The following is a 27,465-nucleotide window of genomic DNA, read 5'->3' on the forward strand; positions in this document are numbered from 1 at the left end:
TACGTTTTAAAGTTGTTGTTATTTTTGTTATTATGTTATTTTATATGATACATTGGCCATAGCTGTAATGTAAACAAATTGTTTACGATTGTGTGCTTGTTAAAGTACGAACTTGTTATTGTAAATGGGTCACAGCAGATGTTCTTTTAGTGTTCATTTCCAGACTTTAGTCGTATACTACACATAAATACGCCTATATAAAATGTAGTATTACAAAAATGTAATACAATTATTTATCCACACTGAGATGGGGTACAAAAAGTACATACTATGGATACATTATTAGCGAGCCATAGCTACTATGGCCTATGTTTAATAGGCTAAATAATTCCAAACAAACTATTAACTTTTTGTACTTCTAAACAAAAATGTTTTTTGTATAATACATTTAAATTGTATCACACTAATTGATTGTAGTTAAATCGAATACAGATATATATATATTATAACTTATATTTATAAATGGTTTTTAATGGTAAACATTGATCAAAATGCTTTTTCAAAGTATTTAAATTTGTAATCTTTTAATATCATGACATTACTTTCATTATAAACGTTTTAACGGTACATTCATTATGTCGATAATATTTTACTTATTTTAATCCAATCTATTATTTAGACTCTAAACTGTTTAATTTTTCTTTTTAATTTGCAAAATAAGTGAACGAATTAACTTTGACAACACAAATTATAAACGAACTTCTCTTTTCTTTCTACAAAGGTCCCTTTACTTGTATTCGAAATAAACTAATTATTAAGTAAAAATCTATACATATAATTGTCCTGTATTGACCAAACTTTTACTTTCTCTTTGGTTTTTTTATCAATTGGCAGCGCTATCACATCTAAGCTCGTTTTTAGAGTCTGAGATTTTATTTTGCAGAAAACAATAACCATGCTTTTACTTTTGAAAATCGAATTTCTGATTGATTTGCTGGCACTTTGTAATTAGCTTTTAAATTGTTTTAGTGTTTCGCATAGATTGCTTACTAAAAAAAATTATCGACTCAAGGCAGGACCGAGGCATGTCTTTTAGAGCAGGGCTTATAACATTTATTATATTGGCGGCCTGTCAGTTTTCGATAGAAGTTCGACATGCAGCCCGCGTTACCTACCTTTTTTATCTTGAAACTTATCGTTGATTTATTCTAAGTAATCCACTAGGTTTTGAAATCGAAAATAAAAAATAAAAAATTATCCCAGAACTCCCAAAAGACTTCTGGTAATCGAAAATGAAATACAAATTTATATTAGCAGTGTAATAATACATTATATTACACTATTATATTACATAGTACTTTACATTGAGTACATTGTATAACACTTAAATTTATTATTGTTGGTTAATTTTGACACAGTTACAACAATATATTTTGATACAATTAACTATGTACTCATCCTTGTTTTGCGGACATATCTTTCGGCGTGGGTCAAACGACAAAAGCTTTTGGGGGGCCGTCTAATGTAAAAACAGGCTAGCCAGTTACAAATCCCTCAGGATATCTTTAGTAGTATAATACATGTGTTACAGAATATAAACTAATTATACGTACACTCTGGTGCTGAGTTGTCTTATCTGGCAAGTTCAACCAAAAGAGACGTTAAATTGTCACTGAAACAGTTCTCTTCGGTGTGGGTAATACGAGTATAAATAGCTATAGTCATAGAATTTATGAAAGTTTTCTATTACTGATGTTTAATTACTAAACTCATTGTTGTAACTGAGTCGTCGAATCTAAAAATATTTATTTTTTAAAATAATGTTCAGTTATAATATTTCGGAAACATTTTAGATTACATTTTATCTCAGAAAGCTGAACACAAAAAAATACTTCAAATTTTTGTACTCTATCTTTTAATTATTATTATCTTTACTTCATCCGCTACAGAAGTAATCATTTTAATCGCAGGGAAGACTTATTGGGCTATATCTATCTTTAACGATATCCTATAGCCACTATAGGATAGTGCAAACCCATTGAAGAAGAGTTGTGGTCGATTATTTTTTTTTTGTCTTTTAATAAATTCTAACCATTAAGGTGTTTTTCCCCAATTATCCAAAATGTACAACACTTTAAATATTAAAATAAATTACAGTGATCGAATAGCATTGTGGCAAGATGAGATATTGCTCGTACAATGCTTATATTTTAATATTGACAGATGACTTTAGAAGTTCAAAGCTATCAATTCAGAGCTGACAACAAACAAAAATGGTTTTATCCGAACGATTTTTAGATGTAACTCGCTATTGTACCCTCAACGAATTAGCGGTCCTGCGCAAACCCATAATACAGTGATATGTAAGTACCAGTATAGTTTGTGAAGTACCGGCCTTGGGTGAAACGTGCGGGGAATGAAAAATAATCAGTCTTCACGTGACACCGGAACGATGAGAGCCGTCGTTTGTTTGTTTTGGATTATGCGCTGTTCCGTTTTTCTAATACACAGTGATTTATACAGTCAATAATATTATGTGCAACAAGTGCATAAAGTCTATCACAAAACAGTGTGTTTACAATACCTACCGTCTTGTCCGTTTGTTGTGTTAGACAAGTATGGCAAGCAATACAGTTGCCACAATCTTAGACCGGATCGTTACAGTAAGTATACTTATGCATAATTATGTCTATCACCAACTGTTCATCTACAAGACATGGTTGTGGTTCGAATGTTAATAGATTATATTTTTAATTAAAGGTGCCATATAAATACTTGAGATTTTCAATAATTCCTAAGCCGAGCTCTGATCTGCTTGGATTTTGTCCAGCAGTGTTTTTACCTAACAACTCAGAGAATGTCATCCCACTGTTATTTTAAACTTACAACCTTTTTCACTCGTGTAATATTATTATAACCAAATCGATTCAATTTTAAATCACAAATCGATTACCGGTTTTCCATATCGTAATTGAAGTATCTAAATACAAAAAATGTTTTTAAGCAAACTACATTTCACAATACTTGTAACTTATCAGATTTATGTTTACAGTATTATATTATGTTGTTATTTACTGTCGAAAAACACTTCCCCGAACCATACACAAGTTTTTAGTAAACTTAATTTTTATTCGATGTCGAACAGTCGAAAAAAAATCAGGTCTTTGCCAGAATAAAAATATTTTAATTATACAAATAATTTAATATAAGCAATTGTTTTATCAAAAATGTTTTATTAAAAGTCCTTTTTTGTTTTTTTTTTGTCAATCCGTAGATTGGTTTAATTATACAATGTTCCTGTATCCTTCTCTATCTGTAGCGACTTCCAACTCCAATTCCAATTTTTTTTTCTAATAAAAATGTTATAAAAATGTTTTAAAAAGTCTACCCACAAAAAGTCAGCAAAAATGGTCAATATAGTTTATTCGTACAGCAGTTTTTAACTTAAATTAAATATTCGGCCTGAACATAACAATATGGATAAAATATTATTTATAATGTGTTGTTATACAATTTTAAGTACCCATAAACCGTTTGGTGATAATTCGTTTGCGATTGTATCGCTTTAACGACTGTTTTTTTCCATAAAAAATTTCCCCCATAGTGGGGGGGGGGAAGGAATTCTCACGTGTGAGCGTTTCATTATTGCACCATTTACATTTATAAATAATTACAAACGTATATTATATATAATATTATGTATATGTGTACACTGTGTTTCATGTATATGGCTCTCATCAAATAAAAAAAACCCCTTACAAATTCTTTTAAGTTATGTACGTGTTATCCTTATATTATATATATATATATATTATAAATCGGTTTTCGAATACTTGAAATTATCAAAATACACACTCGCACGTTAATAATTGTTTTTTTAATGACAAAAAAATATTGTAGAAAAATAATTATACTTTATTTAAACTTCTCTTTAGGTACTTGGTGATACTGTACTATTCTTGTTGATATTATGTGAAATTAGATGTTACATTGACCGTCTTGGGAAAGCAATGTAAAGCACGGCTACAGCTGTATATAGAAAAACAAATTTGAACATCTTATTATAAACTATGCTTCTCATTTTCCCATGTAGACGCACCTTCTTTCCTCACTTTTCTTATTCAAATCTCTTCATTAACTCTCGTTTTATGTTCCACCATTAAATTATAATTATTGCTGGGTTCCTCATTTTGTGTATACCACTAATTTTGTTTTATTATTTCTTCATGTTACTGTCATGCTATTAAATATGTAAGCAAATTATATTAAGAAAATATTGTATAGACTACTTTACAAGCTTGCTTTGTGTACTCCTTTTGTATGTGTTTTTTTTTTATATTAAAGGTTGAATTTCATCGCTACCAAAAGTAAACGCATAATGAACGTAAATTATTAAATCTAATTTAATCTATTCTCTCATAAAATGGTCGTGTAAGGCTATTGTATGCTTTGAAAAGGCCAGGAGGACATACATGTCACATTTTTTATGATTTATATATCTATTCAGACAGATTCCCTTTTTCATTTACTATTTTTAAAATTTTTTTTTTAAAGATAATACGTTATACAATAAGATGTATTACTTAAATTTCGATAAAGAAGCCGTTACAAACTTTTGTTCCAGGTCAACAAGTGTAACAGAAGTTATATATAAAACCAACGAGACTAAAATGTTATAACGTTATACAAATTTAAATCGATCTAGAAATTGCCAGATGGGTGGTTTGGGGTGAATACGGATTTTCTCTGGATATTCACAAAAACAGTGTCTGCTTAACATGACTAAAGTTGTGAATGAAAGTCAGTGAAGTGAATGTGGAGGGTCTAAAACGGGAATGAAAATAAAATATATGCCACGTGTATCCCACGTGAAGCCGGTCACGTACAGATGAATGTAAAACAAATAATAATGTAATAAAACCAGAGATAATCAAAAGGCTTAAACCCATTTTAATGTGTTTATTTTTTATTATTTTCACACGTTTGAAGTTATAATAGGCGCGACGGGAAAAGGAAAATTAATGACAATACGGCCTTGGATAAGTTATTTGAATAATATACACCAAAAAATATGAATAATAATTTGACAAAAAAAAAAATCCTATCGGCGTTAAAAACGCAAAGAAGTTTAATAAGATTTTACCACGTGGTTGAGGAAACAAAAAGTATATAAACAAATGATATTGTGTGATAAAAATAGATTGGATAAACTCAACCTATTGGCCGTGTAACAAAAAGACTAGATTAATTTATGTTAATTTATTCTATTACATTAAAAGGGAAGAGGTACAAAAAGTTTTATTAGAAAAAATATGCACTACTTATGTTTAACGACGGTTTTAGGAAAAAATTCATCAATTTTCATTTTTTAAAATTAACGTATACCTAGTTTAGTATTTTTACCTTTATTTTTATTCTTTAATCGCAGAATAAAAAAAGGAAATTAGCTGAATCGAAAACGTCGAGTAGCTGATGAACGGTGATCGATCAAGAAGTATGGCGAGTAAAGATAAGCCGACGGCCGAATTCATACTTATAAAGTTGATGAAATATGGTGTCCATGAGTTGTAATCCCATTTAAAAACAAATCTAATGATTTATAGCCCCAGTTCAAAAGTGGACTTAGTGAACAGTGAAATTGATAACTCAATATTACGACGCTAGGGAAATTTTAGTATTTTTATTTTAATTTTATTATCGGATGAAAAATTAAAATATATATTTGATTCGCCGTTCGAAAACCCAGTAAATTATTTATTTACATCTTTGCCACGGACAGCTTTAATTTCTTAGCTGATTGACGGTGCACTACCGCAAAAATAAGCATATCCTACAAAAAATGTCTCATTCATTAATTTATTTTGTCGGCGCTGTAAAGTTATATTCAAAAACAAACCAACGGCGGTATGCATAATGTACGGTTAGGTATAGAAACGCGTTAGGGTATATTAAAGATTCAAGAGTCGACAGCCGACGGATAATAAATTATACAATGAAGCAATAAAAGTTGAAGCACAATTGAAATTTAATAGACATATTTAAGTAGGAGAACGGCGCGAGTAACGATAATCGAAATAACGCTTTGATTTGACTACATTATAATAGTAATAATTTAACGGTAGGTGTTTGACATTGTAAAAAAATAACACAGAGCGATTGGGGAGAAATGATAAAATCTCTTTTAAATATATGCTTCGATGCGAATCTGTGGGTAGCCGTAGGTCCAATAACCAAGCACAATATAAACCAGCACAGTGGGAAAGAAATCGTTTCAGCGATTTAAAAGATATCGTGGGTACAGACAAAAAAAAAAGACAAATCATTGTAAAAACAATACCTTCTCAGTTTACTATTTAGAGTAAACCGTTACCTATAAAAGTCTGAAAAAAGACCATTTTTAAGTATTCAAATATGTTCTAAAATATTGAATGGACCATAGTTAACCAATCGCCCTATATAATATTTAAAACATAAATAACACAATAAATTCGGTGTTTTCGTGTGAACATTTTTTTTTTCTTTTAATTTTTCAGTTGGTGTAACACTTTGGGGAAAAACAGAAATGATCATGCCAGAAGTCGTGAACGTTTCCAGTATTGACGAAGTGAGCTCTTGGAACGTTTCTGACATTGTAACGGACATTTCGTGCCAAATGAAACCATACGAGGAAACACTTGGCTCGGTTGTGTTCAAATCCATAGCCTTTGCGATAGGTATGCTCGTCATAGTCACTGCGCTCGTCGGCAACGGTCTGGTTTGCATTGTGATCACATCTTCCACACAAACGATATCCGTCATCAACACGTTAATCCTGAACATAGCCATTAGCGATATGATCATATCGTTGTTCTACTTTCCATACTTGGTAAACGTCATTTTCATGAACTACTGGCCTTTTGGCGAAGCTCTTTGCTGTATTTACACTTATTTGAATACGTTAGTCATTCAGGTGAGTTCCATTCAAACGTACCTATATATTATATAGTTTAATAGTGTGACTGCAACGAACCGTTGAATTAACTGGGAAATCGAAGAATTTGTCAAGTAATAATTGTCTCAAACAATATCAAAAAACGTACCCAAAGAGTTGCCTAAACGCCCTAAGTTTAAACCATCCAACGTTTGTTATGTGCTATAAGGGTAGTAAAATAAATCATTTGTAATCTCCAAAGGCACAAACCTCGTCGGATGTCCCTTATTAAATACCCGACAGGAGTTTGCCTTTGTCAACAATTGCCTATTCAACTCGGTCAAGTGATACCTAATAAAATAAACCACTGACACAACTGAAGACAGATGAGAATTGACAGTTCGTTAAAGGGTTTTAATTAATTATTATCTAACTAGAGTGCAATGTTCTCTGTAGAATGTCGTGAGTTGCAAGTGACACCTAATTTAGGCGTTTTAATTATTATTCATATATTGACTCACTTGTCAAATGTTAATATGTTTCTTTAGGTCAGTACCTACACAATGGTCGCCATCAGTATAAACAGGTACGTGGCAGTTATGTGGCCTTTGAAGACGCGAGCGAGCAAGCACAACGTCAAGTCGATAATCTATTTGGTTTGGACATTGTCGGCGGTTACCTCGTTCCCGTATCTGATCGCTAACGGATTGCAACAACCGTTTGTTTGGTATAAGGTAATAGTGCTTGAAGATTTATAGATTAAAAAAAAAACCTACGAACCCTTTGCAACAAATTGACTTAAATTTTACAATATCGGCCAGTGAGCCAAAACGGATCTGTTAAGTAGGATTTAAAAAGCAGGTAGTAAGTATATGATGCAACTATGATGACCAATTTTAAGTTCATTGATGTTTATGTTTTATCGGTCCAACGATGAACGTCGACTAGGTCGTTAAGGCGGATGTCGTTTGCTTGAAAAATGTTCGGAGGAAGTCTTAAAGGCCGGAAATCTTTTAGTTTTTTTTTTATTTCAAAGCAACTTTGCGCCAGTTCGATGAAACAAAACTCAAATTCCGGTTTGGGCACATTAAGCTGACGAAATTGAAGTCGTTTGCCGGCAAAAATCGTTGTACAGTTTCATTTCCAAATTAGTTCCAACTTATATGGAATATATTCTTTAGTATTCATAGTATCATCGTTGACCAACCAAACATACATTGTAAGCCCTTTCTACCAAAAGGAGTGGAAACTGTATTTCCTTATTTCGCTTTTTAGATGAAATTTTAGGGATTAAGGTACGACTTCTCGTTTATAAAATTGCTACACGAAGAAATATCAAAGGCAGAGAATTAATTGAGGTGGTTCGAAAATATCAAAGACAATGTAGTAATATCTCATAATGGCAGCGTTGGACCTTAAAGGCTCGTTAGCTCGATGATGATGACAATAGTAATATGAGTGACACTTATTCGATTGCTCTTAATATTATTTTCCAGAAATGCGACTTGTACATTTGTAATGCGACTTTTTCGAACAGAAAACTTAAGAAGTTGTACATCGACACATTGGGCGTGCTGCACACTTGTATACCGACGGCGGTGCTTTTGTTCACATACATCAGCATTGGAGTGGTTCTGTGGCGTCAAACGACTCCCGGCGAAGCACAGAACTTAAGAGACCTGACAATAGTGAGATCGAAAATAAAAGTAACCTCTGACCGAATGAAATAATAATTATTGTTAATTGCCAATGACACTATCGGTCGATTGATTTTTGCAGATGACGAAAATTATGCTTATCGTTGTGTTGGCATTCATAATTTGTTGGTTGCCGTTCAGCATTCTGTTCGTAAGTAAACGTGTTGAGTTTGCAACAAAATAAAAAAAAATAAACATTTTTAGACAACCTCTTAATTAAGCATAACATTTCGGTCGACTCTATTTTTTCAATTGTGCAAGAACAATATAAAAAAATTTTCGTTTAAACTGCTGGCTATATTAGTGCCGAAATAAATTGCATTTTGGTTTATAGTACTGATATATTTTACGGGTTCGCATAAAATATGACCTTTTTAAACGTTAAGTTAAAAACCAAGCCAAACTGAGTAAAAAAATGTTTTAAAAAAATAGGTTAATCATAAAATTATAGGAAAAATACTTTAAAAAAGTTGTATAATTATTTTATTGTATTTTATTCACTCAAATCATTTATTTATTCGAATAATTCATATTTATTCAACTGAGAATTGACGAACACATAATAGATTATTCGTTTAAAATATCAGGTATAATCTTTTCATTTTCCATAGCTGTTGTTGTTACTGGCTATTTAATTAAATTTCGCCAACTAAAATGCCAAAACATGAATATTGCATTCCATAAAGCGTTCGGGTTGGATATATGCTTTAGGGGATGTGGAAATATTTCAAAAAGACCTTTCTCGTTCACTTATATTTGTTACAGTCAACATATTATAAATATATTAAAGTATACACAGTATGAACCATCTGATGTCTTACATTAATTTTCTCGGAAAATGTGAATATTTTAAGAAAATTATTATTTTCCTAGACTAGTAGTATTTAATTTACTATATATTTTCAATAGAAATTTTAATCTTCATCCCTTATAGCGCAGCGATTTCCCGTTAAACGGTGGATAGAAATATAGATATTTTCCGAGAACACAGACAGAGGTGTCTTGCATCAGACGGATCACCTTTTTGTAAATAAATATACACATTTTTCACTATTGTAATGCGTTCTTTTCAGAATACTACGCCGTACGAACCGATAGTTTCGATGAACACGTGGGATCACAGAGCTCCTTTTTGCTTCATGCTGTACTGGCTGGGCATGTCGCATACTTGTCACAATCCTATTATCTATTGTTGTATGAACAACGAATTCCGGAAAGAACTCGTGCGCTTGCTGCGAAAAAATCCATTGCTCGGAAGGTGCCTTTGTAGGGTAAACACGAGTGCAGCCGAAGCCATGCCGTTGCAGGCGAATCATTGTCAGTCCGACAGGAGTTCATCGCGAGGACAACCGAGCAGCGTGGCCACTGTTCCTGTGGATTTACCATTTCGAGTCTTCTAAAAAAAATGTTTTGTTTTTGTTTTGTTTAATTTAAAACAGTGTTTGGAATATTCGATTGGCATTTCGAAAACCGTCTGTGATGTTGTAAAATTGTTGTACACTATTAATATCGATTCCAGTGAGATATAGTTCCTAAGACAATTAAACAATCATCAAAATATTATAAATATACAGGTTAATTATTTTATCGTGAACCACTCAATATCTCATAGGGTTTACTAAGAGATTACATTTTTTTTTTTCATAATGTTTTTATACAGTATGATCTCAATTTTTCACAATTTTTTTTTTCGTTTTAACACCCTTCCCAACTTATAATATATATTTTTTAAACCCAGTGAGATATTGTGTGGCCCACGATACAAAATTCACCCTGTGTTTATTAAAAACGCACGCTTTGGCGGAGTAATGTAAGAAATATCATATTTGAAGGGATCAGTGGATAAAGGTATTAATACTAAAAAGCTTTGGAACTTGTTTGATGTTCAATATATGGAATAACTTATAAGAGGAAAAATATAGGTCTAGGGATGCTCTATAATGCTTTTATTACACTATAATAATTTTAGTCTCATGCAATAAAATGCTTTTTTGAAAATATGTCATTGAACACCTTTAATCCACTGACCCCTCTTCATTTGTAAAAATCCTTTATTAACTGTGATAGTCACAGAGATTAGTGAAGTATTTAAGTATTTTGTCGGTGGTCGTGTTAAACTGATATTTATATATATATTTTTAATAGAAACCTTCACGACCACAACTGTAGTACTTTATTACTATATTTTATTTTTATCAATCAGACCATGAACGGCCAAGTTGTAGCCGTTAATAATATTTGAAACATGCAAATAATAATCACCGATGTGTATTTATAATATATTATTATCTACTTATGAATATTGTTTGATACACAGTCATTTTTTTTTTGTTTTTAACTGATTTTTTTTTTTTATTCATTTATGAAATTTTAAAGAAGTGTATAAGTGTATAGTTTAAAAAATAAATAATGCATCACTGATTTTTTAAATTAAAATAAAATAAATTACATCTATGTTGTTTCCACACGTTTGGTTGTAAATGTATCAAATTATAATGTTACTATAACATATTGTAAGTTTAAAAATATTGCTGTGTCATACGTTGTACAGAAAGGAATTTTACATATTTTCCTAATTGTCATGTCAGAGTATCTTTGCTTCATTCAATATTTCATCTGCGGTCAGTGGCAAGTCGATTTTACAACACAAAATACAATTATTATTTTTACAGATTATTTCTTCTTTTTTGTCGTTTATTCAATTTTATGTTTTTACTATTTCCGACGAATAAGTCCATACACTGGTCTGCGTATCCGGTTCGAAGGACCACCGACATCATGGGCTTAAAATAGTTGTCATGCTGTACCTTATAAGAATATAATCAGCTAACAGAAACCGGACAATAATTGTGTTATGCCGATGCGTTTGTGTGTTTCTTCTACTTTATTCTCGACCGTGTGTACTAACTGAATTAAGGTACTAACTGAATTATAGTAGGTAGACGAGAAAATATGCATTAGCGAAATTGCCGTGTAAATGTGACAAACACATTATTAAATGCGAACAAAGGTTTATTTTGTTAAACTCGCGAGAATTTCTAATATAATAATAATAATAGCGGATTTGCAGAATACAAAGATTCACATTTAATTTAAAAAAAACAAATTTCAATTAACGGTGGCCAATGCAATGTAATAAACTGAAGAGTATTTGCAATGAGATCAGAAATAGTAGTACAGCACTAAAGCAAAAATATGAAATCATTTATCACTTTCGTTTCAAAGTGGAGAACAATTCCTTCAGGAAAACTGACACACTTTTCAGCTAAGCAATTAATTACCTCGGTAGCAATAAAACGTTGATTTTTTTATACAAGCTATAATAGTAATAATAATCGACCGTTTAGAATAATTTCTTTAGGGTTTCCAGTGTTAGGTGAACATGTATTTACATTATAATTACAAGTATAATTAATTGTGTGTAATTAGGTAAGACATTAGCTTAGAAACTAACAATGTACAGCTCCTCACTATCTGCATGCAATATAAAATATAGTATATGAAAAGTTAAAGTATTCATAAAATATCAGTACTAATTTCAAGCAAAATTAAAACTCAGATATTTTGACTTTTGCACAACCAAAATGAGACCTGAACCAGAATTGGGAATTATTCGAATATTTTTTTGTTTAAATAAAAAATTATTCATACAAAAAATATTATTCTATTGAGTAAAAATTGATACTAATTATGTTGTTAGTTTGTTCAAATTTTTTTTTTTTGTTCAAAGAAAAATATAATATTCTGTGAAGTGAAAATTTGTAAATATTTTTTATAACTCAACATTCTAGTTTTCTGTAAGAGTTTTCTGTAAATGACCATAGATATGTTAATTATTTTGGTTATCCGAATAAATGTATGTTTTGCTCGTAGATTGTAGTATTTGTTAATGAACCTAAAACAACACTACTCAAATGATGTACGATTTAGGTGTCATGCGCAAACGCAGAAATGTGCCAATAGCTTTTGGGGCAACTTGCAAAGGCCGGACGAACTGACAAGGGAAAAATACACGAAAAAGCAGTCCTCACCTGACATTGTAACGACGAGAAATACTCTGTTTTTTTATGGTCTTGTTAACCAAGTACAAAATATACTTGGTGATTTTTAAATTAAATTTGATCGATATTTTTATACAATAAATTATAATAAAGTGTGCGAGAAACACTACCTATCGTATTACTAACAAGGATGGATTTACCTGTATTAGAGTTGACCCGGTCATAGATAAAGCATTCACACTCACAGTAAGTCAATTGTTTATACATTATTCATAGCGACATATTAATAATGTGATAGTTATATTTACTTGGCCCGGTTGTCTGCTTATAATGACTGTATTCATAGAATTATTATTTATCTGATGACAATTTGTATAAACAGGTTCATTACATATTTTGGCTTTTGTGTTTAAAATAATAATTATAATCCCGTCAATATCATAAAAAATATAAGATTTTACATTTTTGCCTCGGACAGCTTTAAATTCTTAGCTGCTTGACGGCGCACCATCGAGAAAAAAATAAAATTAAAGAATGTCGCATTAATTAATGTAACTTGTCGGCGCTGTAAGGTTTCTTCGAGCCGAAAGTAATTTAGGTCAAATTCAAAAACAAATCATCGACGGTATATACATTTAGGTATGCAACGTATAATATTAGGATTACTATTTAGGGTAAACTGTTACCTAAAAAAATATGAAAAGAAAATAATAATTTTAATTAGTCCAATATGTTCTAAGTTATTGTCTGGGTCAAAGTTAACCAATCGCCCTGTATATTTAAAACATAAATAATACAATAAATTCGGTTTTTTCGTGTGAACATTTTTTTTCTTTTAATTTTTCAGTTGGTGTAACACTTTGGGGAAAAACAGAAATGATCATGCCAGAAGTCGTGAACGTTTCCAGTATTGACGAAGTGAGCTCTTGGAACGTTTCTGACATTGTAACGGACATTTCGTGCCAAATGAAACCATACGAGGAAACACTTGGCTCGGTTGTGTTCAAATCCATAGCCTTTGCGATAGGTATGCTCGTCATAGTCACTGCGCTCGTCGGCAACGGTCTGGTTTGCATTGTGATCACATCTTCCACACAAACGATATCCGTCATCAACACGTTAATCCTGAACATAGCCATTAGCGATATGATCATACCGTTGTTCTACTTTCCATACTTGGTAAACGTCATTTTCATGAACTACTGGCCTTTTGGCGAAGCTCTCTGTGACGTTTACTCCTATTTGAATACGGTCGTCATTCAGGTGAGCTGGATTGACTCTTTTGTCAAATAATCAAATGTTAATGTTGTATTTCCTTAGGTCAGTACTTATACGATGGTCGCTATCAGTATAAACAGATATGTAGCAGTAATCTGGCCTTTGAAGACACGAGCAAGTAAGCAAAACGGCAAGTCTATAATATTTTTGGTTTGGACATTGTCGGCGGTTACCTCAGTCCCTTTCCTGTTTGCCAACGGACTGCAACAGCCGTCTATTTGGTATAAGGTAATATGCTATTAAGATTTATACAATTAACGGATAACCGGTGTTGAGGTAGACTAATTTGGGCGGATACGTTTGATTTGGCTTGTGCAAAAGGGGTCCTTATCACTTTTATTTCATTTTGAGAAAATTTAAAAAAACTTACTAGTTCTTTTTGAATTTAAGATTTTTTAATGAATTTTTTTTTTAGTGTTTACATAGAACATGTGTGTCATTAACGCAAATTGCTTTTAACTCATTAGACATTATAGTTAAAATAATAACGATTTTCGATTGGAATCAACACATTAATGGATGTTTAGATGTTGCCGTTTGTGTTAGCACATTGGGTGTACATATGTTTAAACATTATCATGTTTCTATGTTTGTAGTTTTAGCACAAAATCTGATGAGCCGATTGGAACAATTAACATTGTTTTTTATTTCCCGCATATCAAAAATGGATTTTTCGTATGGCGTTGATAATTTTACGTTTATTGTAAAATAAAATTGTATTGAATAATTAATATGTACAATATTTACTTGTCTATTTAAAGAAAAGAATCTCCATAAAAACGGACAATAGCGGTCATAACTCGTAGGTTGATAATATTTCGGTGACACTTATTTGAGGTATAATTTTTTTCAGAAATGCGACTTGTACATTTGTTATTCAACGTTTTCGGACAGAAAACTTAAAAAGTTATATATAGATACATTGGGATTGATCCACTCAGGTATATCGACCCTGGTACTCTTATTCACATACATCAGCATTGGAGTGGTTTTGTGGCGTAAAACGACTCCCGGCGAAGCACAGAATTTAAGAGACCTGACAATAGTGAGATCGAAAATAAAAGTAACGTCTGACCGAATGAAATAATTATCAACTGCCGATAAAATAATTAACGGACGATTGATTTTTTATTTTTATTTTCAATAATTTTGCAGATAACGAAAATTATGTTTATCGTAGTTTTAGCATTTATAATTTGTTGGTTGCCGTTCAGCGTTCTAGCCGTAAGTAAACCTGCTATTACTTTTGCTAGTACAATAAATAACTATTACTGTTTAAATAAATTACATTTTCATATTATTTTTTTAATTTTAACATTTCTCCCGCCAAAATAATGCCAAACTGATAAGAAATAAGTGATAACAGGTAAGAGACAAGTGATAATTACAGATTTATTTAATAAACTAGATTGCTTTGTGTACAATCGTCAATAGAGATAATTAAAGTTGCCATTTTCCGCCATATTTGTGGGAGTTAGAACCTTATTACATGAAATGGTCGAAGCCTACTCCCATTCTTATCACTAGTTACAATCTAGTTTATTATTTATATATACGTGGTGATGAGAGAAAAATGATAAGATATAAGTGATAACAGATGAACCGAAACAAATCCATGATTCAATGTTTTTCGTGTGGAGCGTAGAAAATAACTATTTTTAACGTTATTTTACCACTGCATAGCTTAAGACTGTTGGATTTGTTTTTTGCTATGCTTTTCCAGAGTACTACGTCTTACAAACCTATAGTTTCGATGAGCACGTGGGATCACCGAGCTCCTTTTTGCTTCATGCTGTACTGGCTGGGCATGTCGCATACTTGTCACAATCCTGTTATCTATTGTTGTATGAACAACGAATTCCGGAAAGAACTCGTGCCCTTGCTGCGAAAAATGCCTTTGCTTGGAAGGTGCCTTTGCAGGGTAAACACCAGTGTGGCCGAAGCCATCCCGTTGCAGGCAAAACACTGTCAGTCGGACAGAAGTTCATCCCGAAGATAATAAATTAAGTAGCATCGTCATTGTGGATAACCATTTTGGGTCACTTGCTTTTTTTCAAAATTTTAAATTTAACATTTATACAAGGTTTGATTTATTGGACTGAAAAAAAAATGTACCATATCATTTTAATCGGATTTGTAAAAATATAATAAGTGATAACGACAATTGTAAATAGTGTCATTGATTATGGATACTATTATTATAATAATATATCATGTATTTTTATAATACCTAGTATTAATTTCAGTACGGTATAGTTACTAAGACAGTAAATTATTTTTAAACTATCCTACTTTTATCGTGAAATTATTTTGATCAGTTAATATTATTTTTGGTAGATTTCAAATCGGCTCAAAATCCTTATAGTTTTGGTCATTGTTGAAATTTATACATTTTATTTCTTGTCAACATATATATCATGTTATGATATATTAACATTTTATATTCTAAATAGTTATCTACACAACTACATAACAGTATTTAAATGTTATTATCTATATAGATCTCTTAAACCCAAGGACACAGTCGTTATTGGCGATAATCATCGGTCATCGCAAACAAACACTGTTATTATTGTTACTCTAAAGTAGTTGTATAAGTTTATTTTTATTTTGAAATTATTCATTTTGGTATTGCATTTGTACATTTTATTTAAATATACATTTTAACTATTGTATAATTGTATTCACTTAACGTTTTAATTATGATCATATCTGTTAAGATTACAATTTGTGTTATGATCATTTTGTTTGTAGTAACTAATAAGTTAAAATGAATAATACTATTTTAAAGGAGTCTTAGAGGGCTTTTTACCGCACAGTAAAATAAAACAAAATGATTGAGTTAGTAATGTAGAAGCATGAACATAGCGTTTAAAAGGTTTTGTTGTAAATGCATAAACCGAAGTAAACCAGCCTAAAAACATTGTAATAATTTCAACAAAAAACTAAGACAAATAACAATAAATGGTACAAATGATAAATATTATATTTGAAAGTTCCGTGACTAATTATAAAGTTTTGATATTCATTGATGTAAAACATTAATCGTGTAGAGCCGCTGTCATTATAATATTATACTCGGTTGTAACTAAGTTTTTTTATGATGCTTTAATTTTGAACCGTTTATATTGCACACACGTCCGTTGCAACAAAAATTTAGGGCCGGTTACCATGGCAGGGTGTGCTGTCAACAACGTTGGACTGACAATAGTTTTATTGTGATATATTTTTTGAGATACCTTACAGCAGTTATTCGTGTCTGTTCGTCTTCGAGCTAATAGTATTCAATTAGTTTTAACACAGCAAAATGGCGTACAGGACGAAAATTTGTGACGAAGGCGGCCTTTTCAACGCGTCCAGACCGTCCGGATACAGCGCAGAGACTCGAGCTTTTTTAAACGGTATTATTCCTACACAAACAACCAGATGAATGAATAAATAAATAAGTAAAAACTCTAATGGAATTTTCAGTTTCCAAAATATGATTTAGATTTCTTACTAGAATAAAATAAAAATTACAATCAAATTTAAACGTTTATCAGACATATACTGAGTAAAAATAATTCAAATGAATTGTTGTATTTGTTTAAATTATGGTTTGATCGAAGAAATCGACAGACAAAATAATTAGAGTTGGTCATTTTCTTCGAATCATTTTTTTATCTAGACGAAGCCAATTAAATACTGCCTTTTATTCAATAACTTATTATTCGATTGTGTAGTACGAGATATTTCTTAAATGCCTTAAAAATACTAATAGATATAATTTTAAAAAATGTTGAGTTAAAAAAATATACCTATTCAAGATAAACATTAAGATAATTTTCAATTAAATTAAAAACAAAAAGTGTATTTATTGTTTAACAATTAAATGAATAAATACTATAATATGCATTTAATACATATTATGTATTTATTTAATATGCAAGATAATTCTATTTTTTTTTTTTAATAAATAATAAATAAACTAATCTATCTTTTGTTAATCAAGTTACAAATGATGATAGATATTATTGAATAAAATATTATCTACTATGTATTTTTTAATTTAAATTTTACCCTACTGTGATAAATATGATACAATATATTATTATAATAATTGTAGAACTTAACATAAATAGCACCCCTCATTAGTTGAAATGAATAATATTGGACGCCATCTATGAGATAACATTGCAGTAATATACTTTGGTTAGTGTATTTTTTTTTTAAGCCAGATGCCTTTAGTGGTTGGGAATATGCCTTATGACCGGTTTGTTATTTTTTTTTGTTTTTCTCTCATCTATACTATTGAAATTAATTAAAATATAAATCTTACAAAGTAAGTAGTTTATTTATAATGTATGAAAAACTATTTACAAATGATTAAGGTATTTCCTGAATAAATACTGACTTCTAAAATATTCCATTAAAATGTGTTTGTCATAACTATTTCAAGTACTATTTATGCTTAACACAGATTTTAATAACATTGCTCAAACTAAAAAGCATTTCAAGATTATAAAAGCACAAGATCGGTGTAATTTTATATTTCTAAAACAAAAATTAATTGGCAAAAATGATTAATAACTATTTGAAGTAAATTCTTATTTACTGTTTCAACTAATTTGTTATATTAGTATTCTTTTAAAATAAATTTTCGAAATAGTTTTAATTACACTAAAAAAAGCCAAAAACTGATGTAATCATACTTTTTAAGAAGGTAAATAAAAATGTATTCGACTTAATTGTTTGAGTTTCGTTGATAATTCCCATTTTAATTCAAATACATATTTATTCGAATTAATAATTGCAAATACGTTTAAATTAATTGTATTTATTAAAACAAAAATGTTGGTTAAAATGGTTTTCATCTATACTCAAGTAAAAATAAAACTGTATTCATTATTTGAATACATTTTTGTTCTCTTAATAATATTAATTTTATATAATATAGTGTATTCGTAAAAACTATTTGCTAGCCATGTTTTTACTCTTTTTACTTTTAACACCTTAGAGATGACTAAAAATGTAAAAACCTAACATTCAAAATATTCGAATTAGTCCCTTCGCCGTCAAGTGTCATAAATAACTGCGCTAAAAGGACGTTAAGTCGATATTATTTCATGCAACTCTTTGTGTCATTCGAGTTAAGTCGATGTCGCGTGATTCTAATCTGAAAGGCAAAACGAGTGAATTTTTATTTTCTCGATTTAACTAATCAAATCCCTCGTGTTTGTATTTTATTCAAACACTTGACGCGCGCGTGCGAATAATTCACACTATTACCATTTCTGCCGGCCGGTGTTGTGTACTTGATCATTTTTTAAATTTGTTTTTCCTAAACGTCAACATTGTTTTTGCTTTTATGTGATTTTCACGTAGCCGCCAGAATGATCCAGACACCAATCGTATAATAAGCATACAAAAAAAAAAAAAAACAATGTGAACAAAGGTTTTGTTAAAGTTTACAAAAAAGCTCGACTTAAGCAAACAATATTATATAAAACAAAATAATTTTTTTTTTGATGAAGTTTATTTTTTTTTCCACCGTCGCACAGCTACTGTTTGTTACCATTGACATGAATATGTCTTATGGCCAGAGTAGTTGTTTTTTATGGGAATGAACCTAAAATATTTTAAGGTTTTTAGGGGTAACAACGTCATACAGCTATACCAGCTATAGACAGCTGTGATTCTCTCTTCCTCATTCCGTACCAAAACCCTGTATGTTGTTAGCTCCTTTTGGAGTGCCCTATTCGTTCTTCAATTAGCTATGGTAACCCGTCATGATGCAAATCTAACCTAAATTGCCCGATAATGATAACACAAAATAACCAGAAGAGATACTTCTCAAGGCTTACATGGACGATAGATATCTACCACACCTGTGGGAGAATCAGGATAGGCAGTATGAATATTACCATTTTTCTCTTATTTCAGGCGACAGTGTTCCTTTTACCGATTTCGAGTTCTCAGCGACTGTCTCTTTTGGTTATTCCGCGGTGATAAGAAATGGCTGATTGCGTATGTCGATAAGAGACAGTTGATAAAGAATAGGTGATAAGTGACGGCTGATAATGGCTCCTGATAGAGGTGACAGGTGATACGAGATTAGGGACAACTGGAGGGGACATGTTTATGATCCGATGTTATTCCTTCCGAGGGAAAAACTAATTTTCGGTGTGTTTTTGTTTTATTTATTTCGGCAAACGTGTTTGGTGTTTACAGATTTGATTAAGGAGAGCCGGTTGACCACGTTACAGCGCAAATCCGTGGTGGGCTGGCTGAGATCCGGTACACCGCCACAGTCGCAGCAGCAAACAACAAGGTCCGTTCGTCCACGGGCGCCTGTGTTCAACGCAGCGGCAACCGTCAAGAGGTACCGGTCGTCCAAGCCCAGAACGCTCAAAGACATAATCGAATCCGGTGCTTACGAACCGGAAACGTTTGTGCCCGACACGAAAACAAGTAAATCGATAGCCTATATGTATATATATATATATATAAATTTAAAGTAGAATGTGTATTGCATGGGGTAAACACAAAGGAAACAGAAGAGAAACTATATAGTTTTTACATGGGCTTGTAGAAAATGGCGACGACATTGTTGTCAGTGAAGGACATTTTTCAGTGTGACCAGAATGACGAAATTACATTTCTCTGGTGCATATTATTAATTTTGTTTCACTACTGCAACCGTGTTGTACAAAACATAAATGACATATTATTTATAATATTTTTTTAGTAATAATAGTTGATAAAGATTAAACTGTGCCGGGTTTAACAACTTATAAAAAAATAATTTATTTTTATTTAAGTGGTCACACTGTCGATCGCCTTCTTGATTACTTCGTTGCTGAGAATATATGTTGTAGCTCTATATTATATTTTTACTCTGTCATCCGAGTTTAGACTCAGGCTTTTCTAACAGACTTGAAACAGTTTGCATAGATAACTGGTACAAACTATATTGATTTGTGTTCATATTAGCCTTATCGTTATGCATTAAACATAATTTTTTATAGTTTTTTCAATACTTTAGGCTTCACCCATTGTAAATATATTTCCCCTTATAGACTCCGTGTTGTTTAATATATAAACTTTTAAACATTTACCACTCTTGTATGCACGGTAGCCGCTGTCACTCTTAACAGTAGGCTTACTATTTGTGTAATAATATAAAATTAATTGAAATAAGTCAAAGAAGATTTTGTGTAAGTGTTGTTTGGAGGAGTCACTATTATAATACTTGTAATTTTGGAGTAGTGCTTCTACATAAACACCGACCGGTATGTATATTAATCAGTAAGAAATAATTATATTTACAAAGCGCAAACAAGCGCATGAGCATTTATCCGTTCACAATTTCCCTTTAAAATGACAAAATAATTTCAATTATCACTTGTAAGTTTGACATTTAAACAGCCTGACCGAAATACACTGAAAAAATAGATTAAATAAAACAATATGATATCAGAAATTTAATTATATTTTTATGTCAAAGCTATTATGTCAGCTGTTTGTACTTAATAAGTCTTGATCCGTCTCAACTTTGCATAGCACCGTATTCATGTATTTATCAGGGTTTTTACTTCTTTTTATAATTTTAGACTTATCTGTATTATGACTTATATAGCAACTTTTATGCAATAGCCCCGATGCAATGGGCCGTGAACTTTAAAGGTGAACTCGGATTTGCATAGGCAAACACAGACGGTTTTAACCTTTATCCAATTTAAATGTGCGGACGCCGGATGATAATATTTTATACAGTTCATAACGAGCTGGTATTTTTTTTTCTTTTAGAAAACTACAGTGTCGAGAAAGAAAGACTGCAGAGTATTATGACGTACGGTAAATTGACCAAAATGGATCCTGTAGCAGCGCCTAAGAAACCTAACGTTAAGAAACCGTCGAAAGTATACACCGAAGAAGAGCTTATAGATTCAGGTAATATACTTTGTATACAATAACAGTTATTTATAATTATTTGGCAACACTAAAAGCTGTGTACAAATTATGATTTGTTCAACTCATTATATTTATCTTATAATTTATGTAATGAAAATGTAAAGAACCTTATATTTAAACTTAAAATAGCTTGTATTGAATTTCTATGACAAATAATATTATATCACTTCAAAACATAACGTACATTAAGTTAGGTTAGTTTTAGAAAGTTTGTTAAATAGGTTCCCAAATTTTCTAAAATAACTGTCTATAAAGAACAGATGAATTGTTTACCAACCTAAAACTTGTAGACGACGAAACAAAATATATTATTCAATATGGTACGGTTTAAGAGCCAATAACAAATGGATTTTTAATTTCATTTGATCTTGTGTAGATCCGGTCCATCCAAGTGTTTTCATGTATGAATGTACACAAAAGGTTGACCAAAAATCAATTCTTAATTTTTTTAAGGAGCTGGGGTAAATCACCATTATTATTACTATTGGATGGCTGATTGGTTTACGTTTTGGCGTACCTTATACCTATATATATATATATACATATTTAAGATAGGTTAAGTCAATTAACCAACAGTGGCCTACATGAAATAATAAAAGTAATGTATGAAACACGTGACTAGTGTTTGTACTTGAAAAGAACAACATATGTCGCTGGCGCATAGTAATAATTAATGGAGTCTAAGAATATAATAATATATTATACTTTGTGTAAGAGTATTAAATGAATATAGTATCCTTATATAAAAAAAAAAAAACAGCTAACCTTGGCGTAGGAGACAACATTGTTTTGCAATTGTTGTTTTAATTATTATTTTTAAAGTAATGGCTTACAAAATATATATTATGTAATTCCGACCATCCTGTACTATGGTGTAGGCCGAAAACTGCTCGCCTTATAATTAACTTTGACGTTAATTATTGCTAAACGGATCTAAGTGGCGTCCGTTGACTTAATTGAGTTATATCGTTATTTCTATTGAAGAGCTGGAAAATACGAATACACGTGTACGAAAATGAAAATGCCTCGTTATTTTACTTTGAGATGATAGTACTTTGTTAGGTATTAAAGTATAATCATATTAAAAAAATAATAATAATATTAACGATTTCAGATTTTGCTTAGCAATTCGGTGTTCGCGTTTCTATTGGAATACTTGAAAAACTTAAATGTTATTACATAATATATACCTTACATGCCTTTTTATTTTTTTTACAATTAGTAGTCACAGAGATAATATTCCAAGTGAAATAATATTATCCTCTTTCGAAATGCGTTCGTTTTACTCGATTACTAATATTATTTGTATAATCTTATAATTAGAGTATCGACTAAAGAAAACTATAAATATTTACATAACAACATCATGCCGACAGTATAAATAATATATTTTAGTTTATAAATGTCTCGCAATTGAACGGTTCGCGCAGATGTCTTGAGATCCGTTTGAGTTGTTTGTACAATTCAAGTGAAGTAAATAAACAAAACTCCCGGGCGTGACAGATAATCACGACTATCTTTTGCAAAACTCACACTTAATAATGTTATTTTTGTACTCAGCTCAAAACATGAATAATTGGTGTCTTACCTGCATGATACATCACATAACATAATTGTTTTGCGGACGATTGGAAATTCTATTATTATCATTGTTGGGTTATTATTTTATAAGTTGTATTATCTATGCAAAAAAAAAAAAAAAAACCTTTTCAATATTTCCATCGTGAACGCCGAGATTTGATGAGTTTTCTTAAGGAGGGGGGGGGGATAAAGGAAATTCTGAGCTGGTTATAGCCCACTTAGTTTACTACCCTGGTTTTTGTATCGAATAACACAATTATTATTACTATTGTACCTAATAAAAAATATCAGTATCGACAATGGAGAGAAAACGCCTCCATAATAAAATAGCGAGTTAAAAAAATATATATATACACAATTTATACAATGTATAATGTACAATATTAGATTATAATACACAATTTATGGTTTATCTAGAAGGAAACGTTTTTTTTTTTACATTTATGTATACCATTACGTTACACTGACCCCGGTGACATTTTATGTGGGTAATTTGTGTGGTTTATTAGGGCGGCAAATCTTCTGTACTTGATTTTTCTTAAATATTCCAAGTACGTGCTTCCACGTACTCTTCCAAACCCAAGGTTTGTTCTGCTAATTTGTATTCCTGTCATTTCCGGTTATCGCGGTGGCAAGTTTTCAAATACAATTATTTCACTAATTATCTATTAAATTATTTTTATTTTCTGCTTGGCCTCAAACGGCCAAACTTAAAATAAAACACTTATATAGTACTTAAACTGTGTGCTTATGCAGTTAATTAAAAAATATATATGTATATTAGTTTTACTTATAGTAAGCCATTGCGGTAAAAAAAAAGGTTTATTGTTTTCGGTTATTTAATATACTTTTTTTTTTGTTTATTCCAAAAAACTACAATACGATTCAAACGTGGTAAAAACAAATATTGTTGTAGAGTCTGTAAGAACAAATATAATTTATTTACAGAAATCAATATACTTACCGTTTATCTAAAAAATACATCTAAACTGAGAGTTCTTTGGACAAAAAAAAAAAAATCTAATTAAGATTCGATTTGTTTTGAAATGGCAAGAGAGCACCAAATTATTAAGTTATGTCGAATCTGTGCAAAGTTTTAAGACAGTTATGTTAGTACTTAACCGGATTTTTTTTTTACCAACGGCTAATCTTGAAGAATTCTTAATGAGTAAAAAAAAAAATTAACCATTAAGCTAGTTATAGCCATTTGTTGGCTAATCGAAGTTGAAACTTGTGTTTCAACCACGTTTGTGGTTTTTTATTGGTGGTTTTTTTTTTTAATTTTAAACGTGAAAGAGTGGATTTATTTGACTCTAGACTTCTTCGAGTGCTTTGGATTTGCATTACGGTTAGGCCGGTCCAGAGCTGACACCCTATGTGTAATGGACACTAAAATCTTAAAAACACTCATTACTGGGAAAAAAATACTTAATAGGCTTTGCATTGAAGATGAAATCATTATCCGGTAGTTAAAGAAGAGAATATTTCTAGTAAAACTCACAACAGTGAAACTTTTAAGTCTAAAGAAGACAATACTGAGAAATCGGTTTAATTTGATATCCAACTAAGAACAGTAAGAATATCCTATACGCAGAAGTACTGCTATTGTTTGTAATCTTACAAGTTATATAGGTACAATATTATACCGGTTGAATTGATTTAGTATTTTCGAAAAAGACGGATCTTATTTTTGTTGACTGAAAACGAATTATTTGCAAATAATTCGTTTGAAAAGTTTTCCTACAAAATGTACTTATTATTGTTACACGAATAATATTTGATTAAGTGTCTATAAAATGGTTTACCCAATTAGGTGTTTTCTTGTAAGTGGCAAGCGTAGTAAATAATACATCTTCGGACATTGACATGTCGTTTATTTTTTATTGATTGTAATTAACATAGTATTATTATGTACTTCTTATTCAATAGTGTAATTTGCAGGTAGTAATTTCCAAGTAGTCTGTGATTTTTTTTTTTTACACTTTTATAAAAAAAAGTAATTCCACGTATAAACATACATTATTGTTTCTAATAAAAAATATTATACACTAACAGCGTTACATTAAGTCTAACAGTGCTAGAACCATCTCAAAAAGGCGCAATAAATAGACCGTCTGGAAAACGTTCACTTGGACGGAAAAATTGATTTTGCGGTTGGCTTAACTTCTATCAAAACATGTTTAACATCAACATATTAATGTTATTATTGTTCCCGCGAAACTAGAAAACAAAAATTATACACAAAAGATGTATAATAATATTATTACGTGGGACGTACCTATGTATGTTTTTTGTTTTTACATAGTAATGCTTGTTGTTTTCTTTCTCAGCTAAATTTCTGTTGTATTTTTTTAACTATATCATTTTGATCCTTCTGTTTATTACGATATTATGTACACTTTACACACGCGGCTATGGTAATAATATTAGGTAGGTATAGACAGTCTTACGGTTCGACAAAACATCAGGGTAACCCTGAACGACAATAATAACAATATAATATCGATGAAAAAACCCAAAAAGGTTATCGTTTGGCCAATGTATTCGTTAAAAAATAAAATATTCTTATTCTTTTCAGTCGGAAAACGGTGTACATACAGAGTGATCCAGCGCTGATAGCGCCGTGGATCACCCTGTATTTGGGATTTTATTTGTTCCTCGGTTTTCTTATTATATTATTAATTCCAGTCGTTTGTGTTTACAGTTATTTCGGAGATAGAAGACCGCGAAAAATTCCTTTCCGACATGGAAGTGTTGGGCGATGCGGCCAAGTACGAAAAGCTCATGTTCGGCGAGATCCTGGATCGCATTAGACATTTGCAGGAATTTTCAAGAAAAACCACCAATTCTTACAGAAAGGGCGACATACAAGCAATAGCCGTCAAATACCAAAAACCGCGATTTCAGCTATTGAAAACGTTGGCCAATACCACACTGATGGATTAGATTAAAAGAAAAACAGTATAATTATTATTATAACGTCGCAATGTACTTAAGCTTTTTTGCCATTATATAAATACTATACCCTCAAAATCGTTTCGGTTGCAAAAAATATTTTTACAGCTTGTTTGGAATGTCACAATTAACGTTCAAGTACACTGTGATAATGCTTTCTTTCTCATTATTAAAATTATAACGTGTAAAAAACAGTGTAAGAATTCATAAAGTGTTTTGGAATTTAGAAGAGACAAGAGATAATAAAACTATAATAAAGAAAGTGTGCAATTATTGCAATAATTGGAATTCAGTAAAAAACAAGCGGCATTGCTCGTTGAAAAAATTAAATTATATTAAATAATAATTGTCAAATGTGTCCAGTTAAAATCAACGCTGTAAACTGTAAAGTAAATATTACAGCAAAAGAATTTTTTAATTATTGTTAAATAAAAGTTTTATACAACTATATATTTTAAATTGAAAATGAGAAGAAAAAATATGTTAGTCAGTGAAATATTTAATTTGTTTTATTCAGTTAATTTACAAGACAAAAATAATAGTAATAAAAATTGAAATATTTCAAACACTTCACATAACATTATATAATTACTCTGAATATGAATAACGTTTACAGTTATTAGGTTTTATTTTTATTTTTTTACTTTTACTGCTTGTCGAGGGTAATGTGCAACCATAAAAACATACACCTGCTTACATGCACTGCATATTATAACAAATCCTGTTTAGTATAAATATAAATAACATGTTTACGGACACTCAACCCTTTTTAAAATTTGTTATTACCTCTAAGGACATGATAAAAATAATGAACATGAACCAAACAATTAAATACACAAACCATTGCATTCGAATATTATAACGTCATAATGATTTAATCGTTTCAGATAGTGCGATAGTGTGACCACTTTAAATAAAAAATAAACACTTTTTTTACAGGTCGACACTGCACAATATAATCCTTATCAACTACTATACAGTTCAATAGATAAATCCAAACTTCACATGTCAATATGATAATGTATTATAACTGTAAAGTAAAACCCTGCACAGATTTTGTATGTGTACAAGTTTACTCCGGTTCTACTTCCTTTGATGTGTATTTATAGAGAATGGAGATATTTTATTAGAAAATGAAAGGGCTTATAAT

At 30.8% G+C, this 27,465-nt stretch overlaps 3 protein-coding genes across 3 annotated transcripts; all 3 read left to right on the top strand.

The window, feature by feature from the left end:
- The first annotated feature begins 1,214 nt into the window (after positions 1-1,214).
- Positions 1,215-15,825, top strand: LOC126843073 (RYamide receptor-like). The gene is made up of 4 exons (XM_050580381.1): positions 1,215-2,303; positions 13,396-13,811; positions 13,869-14,054; positions 15,550-15,825. The coding sequence occupies exons 2-4, from the start codon at positions 13,425-13,427 to the stop codon at positions 15,823-15,825; spliced, it is 849 nt and encodes a 282-aa protein (XP_050436338.1). The 5' UTR covers positions 1,215-2,303; positions 13,396-13,424.
- LOC126843608 (RYamide receptor-like) lies at positions 2,476-10,871 on the top strand. Its single transcript, XM_050581237.1, has 6 exons — positions 2,476-2,603; positions 6,474-6,889; positions 7,399-7,584; positions 8,347-8,556; positions 8,630-8,698; positions 9,621-10,871. The coding sequence occupies exons 2-6, from the start codon at positions 6,503-6,505 to the stop codon at positions 9,945-9,947; spliced, it is 1,179 nt and encodes a 392-aa protein (XP_050437194.1). The 5' UTR covers positions 2,476-2,603; positions 6,474-6,502; the 3' UTR covers positions 9,948-10,871.
- Positions 15,826-17,112: 1,287 nt separating the features above from the next.
- On the top strand, positions 17,113-26,554 carry LOC126843609 (UPF0193 protein EVG1 homolog). Its single transcript, XM_050581239.1, has 4 exons — positions 17,113-17,227; positions 20,037-20,276; positions 21,615-21,758; positions 26,065-26,554. The coding sequence occupies exons 1-4, from the start codon at positions 17,134-17,136 to the stop codon at positions 26,304-26,306; spliced, it is 720 nt and encodes a 239-aa protein (XP_050437196.1). The 5' UTR covers positions 17,113-17,133; the 3' UTR covers positions 26,307-26,554.
- Positions 26,555-27,465: the final 911 nt, after the last annotated feature.

This window comes from Adelges cooleyi, unplaced genomic scaffold (assembly GCF_023614345.1).
Source record: "Adelges cooleyi isolate 19-005CV unplaced genomic scaffold, UGA_ACOO_1.1 ACOO_flye_CR_arks_rails_tigmint_CR_PRNA_574, whole genome shotgun sequence".
In the NCBI taxonomy this organism is placed as follows: Eukaryota; Metazoa; Arthropoda; class Insecta; order Hemiptera; family Adelgidae; genus Adelges; species Adelges cooleyi.

What these genes read in the sequence shown, in the direction of transcription:
- LOC126843608 (XM_050581237.1), top strand. Translation starts at nt 6,503, where the DNA reads ATGATCATGCCAGAAGTCGTGAACGTTTCCAGTATTGACGAAGTGAGC. An exon ending in TGAATACGTTAGTCATTCAG is followed by an intron (nt 6,890 to 7,398) that starts GTGAGTTCCATT and finishes ATGTTTCTTTAG; the next exon opens with GTCAGTACCTACACAATGGT. An exon ending in AACCGTTTGTTTGGTATAAG is followed by an intron (nt 7,585 to 8,346) that starts GTAATAGTGCTT and finishes ATTATTTTCCAG; the next exon opens with AAATGCGACTTGTACATTTG.
- LOC126843073 (XM_050580381.1), top strand. Translation starts at nt 13,425, where the DNA reads ATGATCATGCCAGAAGTCGTGAACGTTTCCAGTATTGACGAAGTGAGC. An exon ending in TGAATACGGTCGTCATTCAG is followed by an intron (nt 13,812 to 13,868) that starts GTGAGCTGGATT and finishes GTATTTCCTTAG; the next exon opens with GTCAGTACTTATACGATGGT. An exon ending in AGCCGTCTATTTGGTATAAG is followed by an intron (nt 14,055 to 15,549) that starts GTAATATGCTAT and finishes ATGCTTTTCCAG; the next exon opens with AGTACTACGTCTTACAAACC.
- LOC126843609 (XM_050581239.1), top strand. Translation starts at nt 17,134, where the DNA reads ATGGCGTACAGGACGAAAATTTGTGACGAAGGCGGCCTTTTCAACGCG. An exon ending in GACTCGAGCTTTTTTAAACG is followed by an intron (nt 17,228 to 20,036) that starts GTATTATTCCTA and finishes TGGTGTTTACAG; the next exon opens with ATTTGATTAAGGAGAGCCGG. An exon ending in AGAAGAGCTTATAGATTCAG is followed by an intron (nt 21,759 to 26,064) that starts GTAATATACTTT and finishes TTGTGTTTACAG; the next exon opens with TTATTTCGGAGATAGAAGAC.